This window comes from Schistocerca piceifrons, chromosome 5 (genome assembly GCF_021461385.2).
Source record: "Schistocerca piceifrons isolate TAMUIC-IGC-003096 chromosome 5, iqSchPice1.1, whole genome shotgun sequence".
NCBI lineage: Eukaryota > Metazoa > Arthropoda > Insecta > Orthoptera > Acrididae > Schistocerca > Schistocerca piceifrons.
Window position 1 is genome coordinate 189,941,752 of NC_060142.1, and position 18,735 is coordinate 189,960,486.

The 18,735-nt window shown below is 42.5% G+C and overlaps 1 protein-coding gene across 1 annotated transcript in view; it reads left to right on the forward strand.

Moving 5' to 3' along the window:
• The window catches only part of LOC124798878 (gastrula zinc finger protein XlCGF48.2-like), a 310,319-nt gene that overhangs the window by 126,372 nt on the left and 165,212 nt on the right, over positions 1-18,735 (forward strand). Inside the window, exon 3 of the mRNA XM_047262410.1 lies at positions 15,806-15,989. Within this exon, the coding sequence (XP_047118366.1) occupies positions 15,806-15,989 (184 nt within the window). The remainder of the gene's footprint in view (positions 1-15,805; positions 15,990-18,735) is intronic.

Below are 18,735 nucleotides of genomic sequence, written 5' to 3' on the forward strand. Positions count from 1 at the left end.
CGATGGAGTGTTCCTTGTAAGTACAACATCCATGTCAGCTGTGTTGCACACCTTCTGCACCCCACTTCGCTATAGCTCCTTAATGTCAGACCGGCCACCAATTGTGGACATGTGTACTGCCACAGTAATTAATCACATGACAGTAAAACTGCCACCATTTTGGCAACAGAATCCTGTGCTATGTTTTGGGCAACTAGAAAGTCGGTTGTAGATGCTGTGGGTTGGGGTGTTTGGAGGAAGAGACCAAACAGCGAGGTCATCGGTCTCATCGGATTAGGGAAGGACGGGGAAGGAAGTCAGCCATGCCCTTTCAAAGGAACCATCCCGGCATTTGCCTGGAGAGATTTAAGGAAATCACGGAAAACCTAAATCATGAAGGCCGGACGCGGGTTTGAACCGTCGTCCTCCCGAATGCGAGTCCAGTGTGCTAACCACTACGCCACCTTGCACGGTTTGTAGATGCTGTGCCCAATGAAGATATGACCGCAGAGGTGCAAGACATTCTGGCATCACCACCTAGCACTGATTGTTACATAACCATCAAGAGTGCTCTGATTACCCAGCTCACAATTCAAGGCAAAGAAATGGGAGAACCTACTCCACACTGAAGAGCTAGGCAATTGCACCCTGTTGCAACTACTACATCAACTGTGTACATTAGCGAGTAGTGCAGTCAGTGACGATATTCTGTGGAATACTTGGTTATCATACCTGCCACTCAATGTTAGAAGATATTGACAGTGTACACTGGCAATCTAGAAGCACTCATGCAAACCACAGATCGTGTAGCGAAAATCTATCTGTCCAAGTGTGTCACAACAGTTTGCCTTCAGCTTGGGGTAGATAACACTCGTGCCACACTACAATCACAAGTTGCCAAGGGGACTCTGCAAGTTGCTACATTAAGGTGACATTCCGAATACAATGACAGTGGCCAACCATGACTGCAGGTAGCAAATGGCAATGCTGTTGCCGTCAGTTGGTGTGTTGTGGAGTGTAGCAGTAGACAAGCCATACAGTTGGTTGTAAGTGTTGTGGCTTGGCGAGACAGCCAAGCCACTACGAGGTAGCCGAAAGGCACGCGTTTAAGCTCACGCAGGATGGCGTGAGGTCTGGAACAGGTCAGGGATATGAGACTAGCAACAATAGTACGTATCTGTTGGAATACTTAACTTTAATCCATAATTGGTGAACATCGGTCTGACGGTACATGCAACACAAGATAAATAGCAAATGATAATGGCGCCTTGCTAGGTCGTAGCAAATGACGTAGCTGAAGGCTATGCTAACTATCGTCTCGGCAAATGAGAGCGTAATTTGTCAGTGAACCATCACTAGCAAAGTCGGCTGTGTAACTGGGGCGAGTGCTAGGAAGTCTCTCTAGACCTGCCGTGTGGCTGCGCTCAGTCTGCAATCACTGACAGTGGCGACACGCGGGTCCGACGTATACTAACGGACCGCGGCCGATATAAAGGCTACCACCTAGCAAGTGTGGTGTCTGGCAGTGACACCACATTCCTCTCCCGCAAATCGGCATACGGTTGTGTTATAAGGCTTCCGCCCGCCGTGGGGAGGACCCCATGTTGACGTATGCGATGAGGTGGGGAGCATAACAACAGGCGAGGCTGTGCCACCCGCACCCTGCCATTCGGTCCGAGGAGAGCTAGGAAACGCCTGAAAACCTAGTCCAGGGTGCACGCCAACGTGCGGTGTATGCGCCCGTAGAGAGACAGGAGGGGCCGAAGGGTCGACCTCCATCGGGTCGGGGCACCCGACAGGCGAAGACGCCATGTGGTCCGCAGCGGGCAAGAGTTCCATGTCGGAGGACAACTGGTCATGGGAAGCGATCGGCGGCGCATGACCCAGGGAGGCGCCTGGCTGTTGCAGCGACACATACACTGTGGGCGTCGCCGGCGGGAGAACAGGCGGCGGCACGTTGCCATGGGGCAAAATGGAAGGCAGCGTCGGTAACACCTGGGGATGAGGCGAGCCAGTAGATGGGTCCCCAGGGCGCTGACCAGACGGCACCGTCGCTGAAAGCAGACGGGGAGCGGCAGAACCCGTGCGATGACAGAGGCGCAGCTGATTGAGATGCCGATGCACCTCACCAGAGGCCCCCAAAACCAGATACATAGCGCGGCCGAGGCAGCAAAGAATGCGCCCTGCGAGCCAATGCCGTGAACCTCGATAGTTGCGATAGTATAGAACGTCGCCCGGGGCAAAAGCAGGTGTCTGCCGCTGCACAGGAACCTGAGGCGGCGGATGGAGCAAAGATATCAAGGTCCGATGAGGGCGACCGTGCAACAACTCAGCCGGCGAGCGACCATCTCGGGGCTGAGAGCGATACGTGGACAAAAAGAGCAATAACGCGTCCTCCCGAGAATGAGACTCTTTCAACTTCAACATCTGGGACTTGAAAGTCCTGACCAATCGTTCAGCGGCACCGTTGGACTGTGGCGAAAACGGCGCGGACGTCAGATGTTGAATACCATTGGCCTTGCAGAATGACTGAAATTCTACGGACATGAATTGTGGGCCATTGTCGGAAACAATAGTCTGTGGAAGACCTTCAATGCAAAAGATAGCGGATAACGCTTGGATGGTGGCAGATGACGTCGTGGAAGACATCCGGACAACAAAAGGAAAATTACTGAATGAATCGACAACAACTAACCATCGAGCATTCCTGAAGGGACCAGCAAAATCGATGTGTAAGCGTTGCCAAGGGGAAGTGGCTTTTGGCCATGCAAAGAATTTCCGCGGTGGTGCGGAATGTTGTTCGGCACACACCATGCAAGAAGGGCACATATTCGTAATCGCAGCATCGATTCCTAACCAAGTACAGTGCTGAGGAGCAAGTTGTTTCATTCGCACTATACCCCAATGTCCTTGGTGGAGAAGCCGTAAGACAGAGGACTGTATCGAACATGGGACCACGCCCCTGGACTGATCATTAACTGAACGCAACAGCAAAACACCACGTCGTACAAAAAGTCTCTCCTTGTGAGCAAAATATCGGCGAACCAACGGATCCTCGATCCGTGACTTTGACAAGGGCTATTGCGTAGCAACAAAACGCAGAACGGTAGCAAGGACAGGGTCAGCAGCTGTGGCTGTAGCTACACGACGAAAATCAATCGGAAACGATTCGACCACGCCATCGGTGTCCGAATCAATAAACATGCAAGCAAGTTCGGAGGAATTGAATGCTCTATCCTCAGCAACAGGCAAACGGGACAACGCATCGGCGTTTCTGTGCTTAGCAGTGGACCGATACAAGATATCGTAGCGGTACTGCGAGAGGAAAATAGACCAGTGAATGAATTTCTGTGCTGTACGTGGAGGTACAGGCTTGGTCGGATGAAAAAGCGATGTCAAAGGTTTGTGGTCTGTGATGATGGTAAAGTGATGACCATACAAGAAATCATGAAACTTTGTAACACCAAATACGAGAGGCAATGCTTCTTTCTCGATCTGTGAATGTCTTTGCGCAGACGAGAGCAATTTGGACGCAAAGGCAATAGGGCAATCGTGCGAACCATCTTTGTGCTCAAGCACAGCACCGATCCCGAAATCCGATGCATCCACCATCAACAAAAGGGGCTTCCGGGGATCGAATGGCGTAAGGCAAGTATTGGAAAGCAACGCCGATTTCAGCTGGCGAAAGGCGCGTTCGCATTCCGTCGTCCAGACAAACGGAACACCTTTACGGCATAAGCGATGAAGCGGAGCTGAAATAGAAGAGGCGTGGCGCACATAGTTATGGTAGTAATTGATTTTTCCCAGCACACTCTGTAGCTGCTTTAAATTCTGCGGTGAAGGCAAGTCTTGTATGGCACGGAGGTGCTCTGGACTCGGATGTATGCCTTGGGCAGTGAGTACATGGCCCAGATAGGGTAAGTCACGAGCAAAAAACACACATTTGTCCTTCCGCAAGCAAAGACCATTTTGGCGCAAGACCTGAAATAATGTTCTGAGATTGGCTAAATGTTCTTCTTCTGTCTTTCCGGAGATCACAATATCGTCCAGATAGTTTGCTGCAGTAGGGACCGACGCACAAACTGTATGCAGATACTGCTGAAACAATGCAGGGGCGGATGCACACCCGAATGGCAGTCTTTTGAAGCGATACAAACCAAGATGTGTGTTAACCACCAAGACGCGCTGGGATTCTTCGTCCACCGGTATTTGCAAGTACGCATCTGCTAGTCCAACTTCCAAAAATAATTACCCGGGCACAGTTTGTCAAAAAGATCTTCCGGGCGGGGTAAAGGAAAAGTGGCAATCACTAGTTGTGGATTCACTGTTGCCTTGAAGTCCACACAAAGTCTCAATTTTCCGGAAGGTTTTGGCAAAATTACTAAGGGTGATGCCCAGAGAGAAGCCTGCACACGTTCAATTACACTTTGTGATTCCAAATCGTTTAATGTCCTTGCGACCTCATCAGGCAATGCGTGGAGAACATTGCGCGCTCTAAAAAATTTCGGTTGCGCGTTTACTTTCAGTTCCAAATGTGCTTTATAGTTCTTAGTGCAACCAAGGCCCGGTGCAAAAATGTCTGCAAACTCTTAACACAGACGAGGAACACTGTCTGAAGGCACAGTCTGTTTCACTGATAGGACCTGATTGACTATAGACAAGTTAAACAACTGAAATAAATCTAAACCAAACAAGTTCACTGCAGAAGAAGAACGCAGAACGTACAATGACACAAGTTTTGTTTGTCCCTTGTATGTTGCAAGAAGGCTGCACTGTCCGAACACAGGGATTGCTTGTCCTGAATAACTACTGAGCTTAACAGTTGCGGCACGCAACGGAGGAGTGCCCAGCTGTTTGTACATGTCGTGATTGATCAGTGAAACTGCAGCTCCGGTATCGAGCTGGAATGGTATCACGTTGCCATTAATGTCCAAATCTACCAAAAGTTTATTGTCCTGCTGACGACAAGAGCGACTGTCTCGTGCAATGTGAACTGACACTGGTACAGAATCACTTGCGGCTTGACGGGATTTCCAGTGATGTCGACGCACACTATTTGTGGCACGAACACAGTCACTGTTAGAGAGAGTGGCTCTGGGCGGAGTGGAATGAACTACATGAATGTCCATGGGCGAAGGTTCCCGAGCCTGAGTATTCTGGGTTCGATTCCGATTCCGGCGTGAAGCAAAGGGCCTGGAATGGTTGTGAGTGTGCGATCTGAGCTTTTTCTGGCAAACACTTTGAACATGTCCTCGTTTATTACAGAAAAAGCAAATAGTTTGGCGTGACGGGCAATTCTCACGCGAATGTCTAGTAGCACACCGCGGGCATGATTTTAGCACTGCATTTGCTTGCTTGCGCGGCACACGTGACTGAGGTCTCGGCGGCTTTGGCGCGGCCGGGCGCGAGGACTGTTTACTGTTCCGTGCAGTTCGCCCGGCGGGCCGGTTAACCTGACACACGGGTGGCGAAGTTGCAAATGATTCCTGAGCAAAGTCAAGTGTGTCCTGCCGATCCAATATGTCCATCACTTGTTGAAGGGAGGGATTGACTAATTTCAAAATCTGTTCCCTTATACGAACATCAAAAACGTTCTGTGCAATTGCATCACGTACCATAGTATCTGAATAAGGAAGTCCACAGTCACACTCAAAAGCACAATCCCTAGTAAGGCCTTGCAAGGTTGCAACCTACTCCCGATTAGTCTGTCCTGCCGTACGTTTGGTACGAAAGAAGGTATACCTTTTTGCAACTACATTGACTGATTCTTTGAAATGTGCATCTAATGCAGACAAAATTTCGTCGTAGGACAGAGTTGCTACGTTACGTCGGGGAAACAATTTGACTATCACACGGTACGTGGACACGCCGACGCATGATAATAAGAAAGGCTGCTGCTCGTTACCTTGAATTCTGTAGGCGGCGAGATGGAACCCAAATTGGCGTGACCACTCCGTCCAGCTTTCCAGTGCCGCATCAAAAGGACGAAAAGGTGGTGCAACTGCGTGTTGTGGCTGCGTGAGCGGTGAAGCGGCGGCTGCCGCATCGTTTTGCATTGCACGTTGACCCTGGACGAGCTGTCCAAGGGCATCCAAGAAGGCCTGCGTCTGCTGATTCTGCAAGCGATAAAATTCCTACAGTACATCTGGAGATTGAGGCAAAGCCATGACACAAGTAAATTAGGACAATATTGGTACAAATGTGAATTGGCTCTTCGCCAATCCTCGGCGCCAAACTGTTGTGACTTGGCGAGACAGCCAAGCCACTACGAGGTAGCCGAAAGGCACGCGTTTAAGCTCACGCAGGATGGCGTGAGGTCTGGAACAGGTCAGGGATATGAGACTAGCAAAAATAGTACGTATCTGTTGGAATACTTAACTTTAATCCATAATTGGTGAACATCGGTCTGACGGTACATGCAACACAAGATAAATAGCAAATGATAATGGCGCCTTGTAGGTCGTAGCAAATGATGTAGCTGAAGGCTATGCTAACTATCGTCTCGGCAAATGAGAGCGTAATTTGCCAGTGAACCATCGCTAGCAAAGTCGGCTGTACAACTGGGGCGAGTGCTAGGAAGTCTCTCTAGACCTGCCGTGTGGCGGCGCTCGGTCTGCAATCACTGACAGTGGCGACACGCGGGTCCGACGTATACTAACGGACCGCGGCCGATATAAAGGCTACCACCTAGCAAGTGTGGTGTCTGGCGGTGACACCACAGTAAGAACTTTGTGAGGTGTGGTAACTCCACCGCAGATATTGTGCTGTTATTGGAAGAGGAAGACGATGACATTTTATTGCTACAATCCAGGAAAAGGCAAAAGCTGGTAATGCCTTTATATAAAGTTGAACAGCAGACAGTAGTCACACAGCATTGATTAAAAAAAAAAAAAAAAGTTTAGTGATGAAAATTTATCCAGGATATATTGGTGTTTAAATAAAAGGCAGTTTAATTTTGTGCTCAGTTTTATTAAATATGACGAAAAACCGCAGTGCCTAAGAAATGCAATAGTGCAGAAGAGAAATTATATGTGGCACTGAGGTAAGTCCACAAAAGTTTATACGTTATTATGATGTGTTGCAATTCCAAGACTTGATGAGAGAGGTGTGGATGTTGAATGTCTGCTGAGAGCTGATGTGTGTTGCACTTTGCAGCCATTATTTCATTAGCAGAAACAATATTACTAATTTTTACTTTGGTTTCTGCTTTATAAACTGGAGGTAAACATTTTACAGCTACACTGACATGATGGAAAAATAAGTCAATAGCATCATATTTTTGTTCCAAGTAGTATGAACTTTACTATGTTTTCTTTTCTGTGCTGGCACACAACATTCACTGTTTGTTACCTCGTATGGTACATCACTATTTTTTGTTGTTATATGTGCTTCTCCCATATCTTCTTCCTGTGATGCCAAAAGGTCGAGTTGATGGGTTTGATCTCCATTGTCTTCTTGGCTTTCTAACATTCTTAGTTGTGATGATGTCAATGTAATATTTGTTCCTCCAGAATAATGTTGTGGAACACTATCAAGGAATGATAGCTGTTTGTGTCTCTTTGTTTTTGAATTTTTTGAAGCAGGAGAACCTGTTCATAATTTGCTTTTCTTCTTGAACCTTTGGTAACTGTCCCTTAAAAAGCATCCACTTCTTCTTACATTCATTACCTGTACATGGAAAATACATTAGCTGCATCTTTTCATTTGTTTCGGATTCTTGAACACAGGTGAAAGTTACCAGTCTTTGTCATTTGCGTGTCATGTATCACCATCTCACGTATCAAGAATTGTGAAAAATCATTATAGGAATCACGCAGCTAACCGGCTGCAAAATAATACATGGAAACTTAAGTTTGACAATCAAAGAAAAACTGGGAATGAACTCTATTGATGTAGCAGTCAGGGCGAACAGGCTTAGATGGTGGGGTAATGTTACACGCATGGGAGAAGCAAGGTTACCCAAGAGACTCATGGGTTCAGCAGCTGAGGGTAGGAGGAGTTGGGGCAGACCAAGGAGAAGGTACCTGGATTCGGTTAAGAATGATTTTGAAGTAATAGGTTTAACATCAGAAGAGGCACCAATGTTAGCACTGAATAGGGGATCATGGAGGAATTTTATAAGGGGGTATGCTCCAGACTGAACGCTGAAAGGCATTATCAGTCTTAAATGATGATGATGATGATGATGATGATGATGATGATGAAGAAGAAGAACATTAACCAAGATGATAATTGTCATACAAATCTTACTTATGTAAAGCTACATTATGAGAGGGCAGTGTTCAAAATTTAGAGCAGATATGCTCTAGTCAAAAATTAGAATTAAACACGTTTCAGCCTTTGGCACATATGCCTTGCTAGGAACAAGATCAGACTGATCAGCCCAGTGGCTTACATTGCTCCCACGAAAACAATACATGTTGTGCTGCCTATCGGGTGCGGATAGTGACATGTGTCCATTTGAGACACTGTAACAGAACTAATTGGAATAAACAACAGTTAATTATAAAAACAAAATACAAAGGAATAGAGTTTAATGTATTTATGAAAATAGAAAGTAGTCAAGCAAATGAAGTATAACTAAGAGCCATCTATCAGGCTTTACAGAAATTCCCATAACGTAAAGCACAGAATATTATAGGATATTTATACAAACAGCTATACAATCCAAAAAATAACTGCATGAAGGTAACTTTAGTAGTATACATCTGTGAGATTTGAAGAAATAGATGCAGCAAAGTGGCAGGAAAACATAGTAAAAAATGAAGGAATAAAATTATGCAAGTAAGTGGATTAAAGCCATTGAAAAAATTTTTGTTACATAATTGTAATTGTTCATTGAGGATGAGGCTATCATCCTTAGCAGTATGCTTGAAATTCTCCAGCTCTTTGAATATGTCCAGCCTATGACCTCTCTTTTTTCAGGTATAAAATGGAAATTTCTTCAATCTTTTCAATTTGTGACCAGAAATTAATAGATGAGCAGCAAAAGTGGGATTACATACATTAGTGCCTTTTTTTCCCAATAAATGTTCCTTCTATCTGACACTGAAAGACCTTCCAGATAGTCATATATAATAAATGAGACACATATCACAAGTGATTTTATAAACTCCTGAACTGTGTATAGGAGCAACTGTGGACTTAAGATTGTGAATAAGATTTTTTTGCAAGTTGTTGTTAGTGGAAAAGAGAAATTTGCATACTTTTTTTTAACTAGAAGACAAAGAATTCTATAAGAAATAGAGATAAACTTGGAATCACAAAAACTTTTTTATACTCATTACTGTCAGAAACAGCACTGCTGCCGAAAGTGGCAACTTCAGCATTAGTTTTAACTTTGAAGATTTTTTTCAACTAATGAGAGATCATAACTGTTATTAACTGCAATAGTTTTTATTAAATTAGTCTCTTCATTCAGTTTTTCGGGTGACAAAGCTACAGGAACTGCATGGTGAATGACTGACTGGAAAAATGCTTTTTTATGGGAGTGTGAGGCATGAAACTAGCAGGCAAAATCTGATCTGTATTAGTAGCTTTTCGAAAAATAGTAAAAGAAAGTCTGTTATTGTCAATAGCAATACTGAGGTCCAACTAATGAAGCTGAGGATTGTTATTTTCTAATTCACATGTGAAGCTGATTTTTTAATGAAGACTTTGTACTTTCAAAAATACATTAAGCTCTCTTTGTATTTTGTTTTTATATTTAAGTGTTGCTTAATTCAATTATTTCTGTTATTATGTCAAATGGGCACATGTCCACACACGATAGGCAGCACAACTTGTATTGTTTTCATGGCAGCAATGTAAGCCACTGGGCCAATCAGTCTGATATTGTTCTTAGCAAGGCATATGTGCCAACGGCTGAAACATATTTAATTTTAACTTTTGACTTGAGCACATCTGCTCTAAACATTGATCATTGCCTTCTTGCAATGTAATCATATGTAAGTAAAATTTGCATGTCATGAAATTATCATCTTGGTTAATGTTTTTGTCAATCTTAATTTTCTATGTACTATTTTACAGGGTTTCTTAAAATTTCATTCTGATGAAGACATCTTTAGGGGTGTCGAAACCTAGGTCAGTGTACCAAACAGCTATTTGCAACCGGCTGGCTGTGTGATTCCAATGTTGTAACTTATATATGGTTCCTGACAGACAGCCATGTTTAAAATCGTGAAAAATATTTCGAACATTTTAAGAATAAGGCTGCTGCCCATGTTGATGCCACCTTCCACCTTCCTAGATTTCAGACACATTGAACAAGAATTTTGGCTTAAATTTAATGTACCTAATTGTGTAGATGCTATAGATGTAAAACATGTTTGTGTAAGAGCACCAGAGAAGAGTGAATCACTGTTGTTTTTAATAAAAAGATTTTTTCAATTTTTTTGTTGGCTATTGTGGACGCAAATTGTAAATTCATTGGCACTGATGTTGGTGCTCATGGAAAAAGAGTCTGATAACAGGATATTTCAGAAATAGGCTATGGGAAGGGAAATAGGTGCAAAGGACTTTACTGTATCTCCACCAAAATGATTGCCAGAACAACTGATGTTACCACATCTCCTGATAGGAGACAAAGCATTTGCTCTCATTGACTGTGTGATGAAACCTTATTCCAGAAGATCTGTAGATCTGATATAATTAAATTTTCCTTAAGACATTTGAATCCCGTCTTTATCTACATCACATTGAGACAAACAGATCTATAACTACAGATTATCTAATGCTTATCGAGTGTCAGAAAATGCCTTTGAGCTATTAAGCCAATTACTTACAGTATTTTATAGTCCTATTGCTGTGGCTGGCCGCCTCATTTTATTGGTATGTTGTTTACACAATTTTCTACAAGACGGTTATCTTGAAGAAAATGGTATTCTGTTTTATAGCTATAATGTGTTAATGAAGCAACCAGCCAAAACAATATCCATATCTTTTCTCATTTTGGAAGATTTCTGAACAGCAGTGGTTTTGAAATTAGAAAGAAACTTAAAGATTTTTTCCTCAGTTAATATCGTTTTGTGGCATGGCAAGAGGCAGCTGTTAACAATGGGCTGTGATTAATCTATGTAATGGTTTATATAAGATGAAACATATATACTCTTACCGTTTTAATAGACTCATATAATAATCATTAATGTACATATGGACCTGTTTGTTAATAAATAATTTCTTGAATATACTTACTTGTTTTATTTAATTCCTGTGTTACAGCTTTACAGTTATCGTTCGCTAAAACATTTCTGTATTGTTCATGTCTTGTGTCATAACTTTCTGAATATTTTGCCACACTGTTAGTTAACTTTTCTTCATCAGAATCTGAGAAACTCATTTTCACTGAACTGGATGTGTTTGGCCAGTAAAAGCAGTCTCCAGTCGCTACGTAGTTCAGCGGCAGCGACGCTACTGGTTTCTGACTGAATGTGCAGTCTGTCGCTAAAGTAGCTATATGGCAGCAGACAATGCTGCCTCTGCATTCTGCACGCCTCACATTTCAAACAGTGGGAACCAGTGGTGCCACCTGCAGCTGGTCATTTCAGTCTACCGTCAAGTTAGGAATCACACCTGTACTGACACAGATTACCAGTTGCCTATCTCATTGCCACCGCTCACCAGGAAAGCACAGCCCCTCACCTTCACCAACAAGAGCCTGCTGCTACCACCGACGATATGGTTCTGAGGTGTAGAAGTGTAGCCCGCCATGCAAACAGAGAAACTCAGCAGGAAATCAGTAATGATGACCACTGGCACTTCAGAGGGCAGCTATTGACTGTTTTTAACAGAATGTGGCACACAATTACAGATTTGGGAGGTACAGATGCTGATGTGTCAGTCGTCTTTATGCCAGTGTGCTGTGTCGCAGCTGTGATGACTTCCATCTCTTTGCCACCAAAGGTTCTACATCTGCAAAGTATGGTTGTGTCACATTAGTGTTGAACTTAGGACTACAGTTCAAATTTGAATGACAGTTTGTCACAGTGGACGTAATTTACCTTGTGCTAGGAGTGGGCTTTTTATAGTGTGATGGACTCCTGCCTGGTCTCCGTCATCTCCACCTTCTTTACACTGCTATCCATGTAGCATGCGAGGGGAAAGTGTGTCATGCGGAAGATACAGCAGTAGGGATGATTGCCATAGATTCTCAATTCATAGAGCTTCTCACAGTTCCCTGCCAGACACCCAGATTAGCACCTGTGCGTTACTCATTGGTGCACTATATTTTGACTACACCTGGGCTACTTGACCCTGCTGCTTGAGACCCCAGAATTGAAGATAATTAAGCAAGAATTCTCATCCATGCTTGCACGAGGAATCTGCCACCCATCGAGCAGTAGTTCAGCGTCTCCACTGCATGTGGCCCCCAGAGAAGTATAATAGATGACGTCCATGTGGCTGCTATAGACAGTTCAATGCCAGAACAATTCCAGATTGATATCCATTACTGCATATTGAAGGTTTTACATTCGGTGTTCATGGTTAAGCACATATGTTCTGCATTGGACGTAATTTGTACATTCTGCTAGATACCTGTGGCACCACGTTGTTAAGATCGCTGTCTGTACACTGGTCAGACTATTCGAATTTGCCCAAATTCCTTTTGGATTTTGTAATGCTACCCAAACATTTCAACAGTTCATGGATGAACTTTTGTTATGTGTATATTGACGACATCCTGGTGAAGTCAAACTCAGAAGCAGAACATCTGACACACATATGACAGATCTTCACTCGTCTACACTGTTCCTACTCATCGACCCATTGAAGTGCGTCTTGGAGTAGCTGAATTACAGTTCGTAGGCTGTACTGTCAATGTGCAAGGCATACAGTCTCTGCAAGAGAAAATAGGAGCTATATTTAATTTTTTGCAGTCTGCAACAGTTAAATAATTATTTTGTTGAATAACCAGTTTTTACCATTGATTTTTTGCCAATCTTGCCTGCCTAGATGCACCACTGAATAAATTCGTGCATGGTTCACTAAAGCCAAATTACAAACGTCAGTGGAATAGTGAGGCCAAGTTGGTGTTTAACAAGCCAAAGACTGCCATCACAGAAGCTACAATATTAGTCCAACCAGTTCCACAGGTGTGTCTTGCTGTGATGGTTATTGCGTCTGTCACATCAATTGGTGTTGCACTGCAAGGGTAAATAGCTGAGCACTGGCAGCCCTTAGTCTTTTCCAGTAAAAAGTTATCGGTGCTGCCTATGCTGCTATTAAGAAATTTTGTCACATGTTGGAGGGACAGCAGTTCACTCTCATCACAGATAACAAGCCACTAAATGTGCTTTCCTCTAGCTTCCTGAGAACCATGTCAACTGTGAAATCTTAGCTATATCAGAAAGTTCAGTGCCAATATTATTTATGTTGAAGAAGAACTGAATGTGCTACCTGATGCCATCTATCGAATTGAACTGATCACTGATACAGTTGTTTTTGAAGCTTTTGCCACAGAGCAATGATTATATAGTGAGATATAAGATTTGTAAGCGTGACCATCAGGTCTATAACTCCACCATATTATGCTGCCACTGTCAACTGCGCTGCTGTATTGTGGCATCGCAACTAACAAATTGTGACTACTGACTTTTGCCAACAGGCAGTCACCTCTTCACATAAAATGTTGTTATATAAAATGTTACATCCTAGAGTATGAGCCACTACCATCATGATGAAGTGAGCTTTTGTGTGGCCACACATGGACAAAAATTGCAAACAAAATATATATGAAAATGTGTGACCTGTCAACGAAATGAAGTGGTGGCACATTCGGTTACCTCTTGGCATGTTTCTTCCTCCAAATCATAGGTCTGATCATGTCCATCTAGACCTTGTAGGACTTGTCCCACCATTGGAAGAATACACCTACTGCCTTACAGCCAGTGATTGTTTTACTAGCTGGCCCGAGGTGCTGCAATCTCTGACATACTGCTGAAACTGTTGTGACTGCGTTCTTCTAGGAATGTATCACCCATTTCAGTGTGCCACTATGAATTACGACAGACTAGGGAAGACAATTTGAGTTGTATTGTTCAAAGCACTCGCCGTCCTACTTGGTATGAAGTAGGTTATAACTACAGCTTACCACCAAGCAACAAATGGTTTAGTTGAACACATGCACTGCCAACTGAAAGTGTCACTTCAGTGTCACGGTTCACAGTGGTGGACAGAGACATTGCCCATCATTTTCATGGGCCATATCTCTGTCCACCACAATGAATTGTGACATCGAAGCAACACTTTCAGTGGGTGGTGCATGTGTGGAAACAAACCACTCACTCCCAGGTTGTAAGCTGTAGTTTTAATCCGTTTCATATCCAGTAGATCAGTGAATGCTTTGAACAGATAACACTCAAATTGTCTTCTCTGGTCTGTTGTTAATTCATCTCTGTATGTTGTTGAAAGAAGACCTGAAAGCCCCGACCGCAGAACATGTTCGTGACCCGCCAATATGATTGCCCAGAGAGTTCTTTGCCAATGGGTCAGATGATTGTTTTGGCTTGCCATATTTTGTACAAAAGCTGCACACACAAATCCGGTAACTACGCCCTATTGCTCCAAGGCATAAGCAGCCTCGTGCCATTTTGTTTTTTGACAAGCTACGGGAGTGTCATCATGTCTTCATATGGCCTGATGCAGTACGCAAGCCTCTGCTGCCACCCTACAGGGGACCTTAGCTTGTCATCAGGTTGAGGGACAAGCCATTGTAAGTCAATGTGATGGTTATGCCAACCAGTATCACTTTTGACAGGCTCAAACCAGCTTTCCATGCACCTTACACTGGTATAGACTCTTTTACACACATTTGGGACTTGACAAACACTCCAGTTGTTCCACCACCCACAAAGATCAATCGCAATGGATGTCAGAGGCTACTTCTAATGTGCTATCAGCAGGCTGTGCATGACCCATTGTTACTCAGTTCGGATGATACATCCAGTTAAACAGAAAATGTTGTAGGGGGGGGAGTGCAGTATTATGTGCAGTGTAATGCTATGTGCAAGGGATTATTATTTTTAACGATTATCTTTGATGCAGTCACTGACTTACGTTTTCTCTTTGTTTTATCTATGTTTTATTCTGTTGTTGAGTATGCTATTAAACAGACTCATATGTGTATGATTTAATTTTTATGTTGCAGTAAAGTTAATTCATATTGCCCTCCAACAATAGATTAACATGGAGAGTTGCAATAAATTAGTCTTGGGACTAAAGCAACATTAGCTTTCTCCCCATTCTTTTCAGACAGATGTTCTGATGGCAATTTCATAGGAAGCTAGAATTGATAATATTATATTTGTGATATGATGGTGGAAAAATAGATTAAAGAATTGTTTTTGCGTGTAAGTCTACAGGTTTTCATGGCCATTGGTTTTGAAGGTAAAATCTTGTAGCTCTTTAGGCCACATCATATTCCTATTCAAATTTCTTCTTACACAATCGATGTTTTGATCTCTCTGCTGAGATCTCCATCAGGATCTTCTAGTGCACCTGGTTAGCTAAACACTATGAAAGACCAGTCTTGGATTAATTTACAAAAGATAGTTTTATAAGTGAACGCAGAGTGCCAGAAGATCCTGAAGAACATCCAATCAGATGAGTCAAATAGTCAATGGTGTAAGAAGAAATTTGAAGCTGAACATGGTGCAGCCTAACGGCCTGCAAAGTTTACCTTCAGTTACCGTGTTCCCCTTATCAACTATTTATAGTCTCTGAATAGGTTTTTGTTTTGTGCATAACAGTTCTGTTTAGTACTTTATAAAAAGAACTATATTATATATGCCTTTTTATTTTTTAATTTATACGTTTTGGTATGTTTCAGGTGAAAGGCCATTTCAGTGTGAATCTTGTAAAAGAACGTACAGCCGAATTGATAAGCTGCGAGCACATCAGCACATTCATTTTGGGGAAAAATGTCATAAATGTCAAGTGTGTGACTATGCTACTGTGGATAAAGGCAGTCTGAAAAAGCACATGAGGATTCATAATGATGAAAGACCCTACAAGTGAGCAGTGAAGTCCAATTATCTGTTTAATTACTTCTTTATTTACCAAGAAAATAATATATTCTTCCACTGACGGTTAGTTGGTTTGTAAGATAAACATCTACATCTATGTCCATAGTCTGCAAACCACTGTGAAGTGTATGGTAGATTATATTTCCCCTTGTACCAGTTGTTAGGGCTTCTTCTTACACCATTCATGTATGGAGCACAGTAAGAATGACTTTTAAAATTCTTCTGTACATCTGGTAATTAATATAATCTTGTCCTTTCATTTTATGAAGTCCACAGTTGTACATTTCTGAATATTTAGAGCAAGTGACAAATGTTTCTAGATTTATCTTGGTGCCTGAAACTTTGTAAATAGTCTTTCTCAGGATAGTTCGTGTCTATCGTCAACTTTCTACCAGTTCAGTTTCTTCAGCGTCTGGGTGACACTCTTCCATGAGTCAAACAAACCTGTGACCTTTGCTGTTACCCCTTCTCTGTATACATTCAGTATTCCCTGTAAGCCCTGTTTGGTACAGGTTCCACACATTTGAGCAATATTCTAGGATGGGTCACACGAGTGATTTGTAAGCAATTGTCTTTGGAGACTGACTGAATTTCCGTAGTATTCTACCAATGAACCAAAGCCTTGTTACCTGTTATACCTATGACTGAGTCTATGTGAATGTTTCTTTCCATAGCCCAATAAATTTGTACACCAAGATATTTGTATAATTTGTCCAATTTCAGTTGTGACTCGTTTTTTGAAGTGCATAGTTTTATAGTTATCAGGAGAAACAAAACTGGTGTTCTGTGGATCTGAGCATGGAATGTCAGATCCCTTCATTGGGCAAGTAGGTTAGAAAATTTAAAAAGGTAAATGGATAACCTAGGTTAAATTTAAATCTAGCAGGAATTAATGAAGTTCGATGGCAGGAGGAACAAGACTTCTGGTCAGATCAATACAGGGATATAAATACAAAATCAAATATGGGTAATGCAGGAGTAGGTTTAGTAATGAATAAAAAAAATGGGAGCACAGGTAATCTACTGCAAACAGCATAGTGGACGCATTATTGTAGCCAAGATAGACGCCAAGCCCATGCCTACCACAGTAGTACAAGTTTATATGCCGACTAGCTCCGCAGATGACGAAGAGATTGAAGAAATGTAGGATGAGATAAAAGAAATTATTAAGATAGTGAATGGAGGCAAAAATTTAATAGTCATGGGGGACTGGAAGAGAAGCAAAAGTAGTAGGTGAATATGGAATGGGGTAAGGAATTAAAGAGGAAGCCACCCAGTAGAATTTTGCACAGATCATAAATTAATCACAGCTAACACTTGGTTTAAGAATCATGAAAGAAGGTTTTATATGTGGAGAGGCCTGGAGACGCTGAAAGGTTTCAGATAGATTATATAATGGTAAGACAGAGATTTAGGAACCAGGTTTTAAATTGTAATTTCCAGGGGGAGGTGTGGACTCTGACCACAATCTATTGGTTATGAACTGTAAATTAAAACTGAAAAAAGGTGGAAATTTAAGGAAATTGGACCTTGTAGAGGTTGTAGAGAATTTCAGAGAGAGCATTAGGGAATGATTGCCAAGAACTGGGAAACGAAACACATTAGAAGAAGAATGAGTAGCTTTGAGAGATGAAATAGTAAAGGCAGCAGAGGATCAAGTAGGTAAAAAGACTAGGGCTGGTTGAAATCCTTGGGTAACAGAAGAGATATGGAATTTAATTGATGGAAGGAGAAAATATAAAAATGCAGTAAATGAAGCAGGCTAAAAGGAATACCAATGTCTCAAAAATGAGATCGACAGGAAGTGCAAAATGACTAAGCAGGGATGGCTAGAGGAAAAATGTAAGGATCTAGAGGCATATATCACTAGGGGTAAGATAGGTACTGCCTTCAGGAAAATTGAAGAGACCTTTGGAGAAAAGAGAATAGCTTGTATTAATATCAAGAGCTGAGATGAAAAACCTTTAGGCAAAGAAGGGAAGGCAGATAGGTGGAAGGAGTATATAGAGGGTTGTTGTGCCTCGAGAATTTCGGGGTAAATTCTAGAGACACTCGGTCTTCCACTGTCTCAAACACTCGATATTTTAAGTATGAGGTGGGAGAGTGGAGATATGTCTACTGCGCCACTGGTTTTTGTGTGTGCAGGATGGACGTGTATCGGGACAATACTGCAATCGGGGCGGTCGATCGGCACAGACAAGTGTTTGCCACTTGTGCCATAGAAGCTGTTTGTTATAAACAAGGAGCAAGCACGTGTTGTTCTTTGACAGTGTAATGATTGTAATTGTTATGAACAAATGCAATATGATTTGACTAGAGACTTTTAATGTGGGTGTTAGACTTGCTAGAAGCAAGAACTGTCTTTGAATTTCTGGTGGTTATTAAACTCACCACATTGTATCTGATGGTTAAAGACGTAATTGACTTGCAAGAATTTGTATACTTACATGAGACTTGTGGAAATGGAAATATACCAGAACTGAATGGAAAGTATTATGAGAGTACCTAGTTATTTGAAGAGCAGAGAGAGAGCGAGAGAGTTTTTTTTTTAATCCCTCTAACCAGCATTATTTCTTCAGAGAAGATGTTGTGGAGATCGACACAGCCGTGTATCCAGAGAAGAGGATCGGCTGAACATTTCAAGTAAGCCGGTTGTAATAAGAGAAAAGGAAAATGCGCAATCCAGTTTTGCAGTGCTTCTCTTGTCGCCAAACCACTAGAGGGTCTATACAAT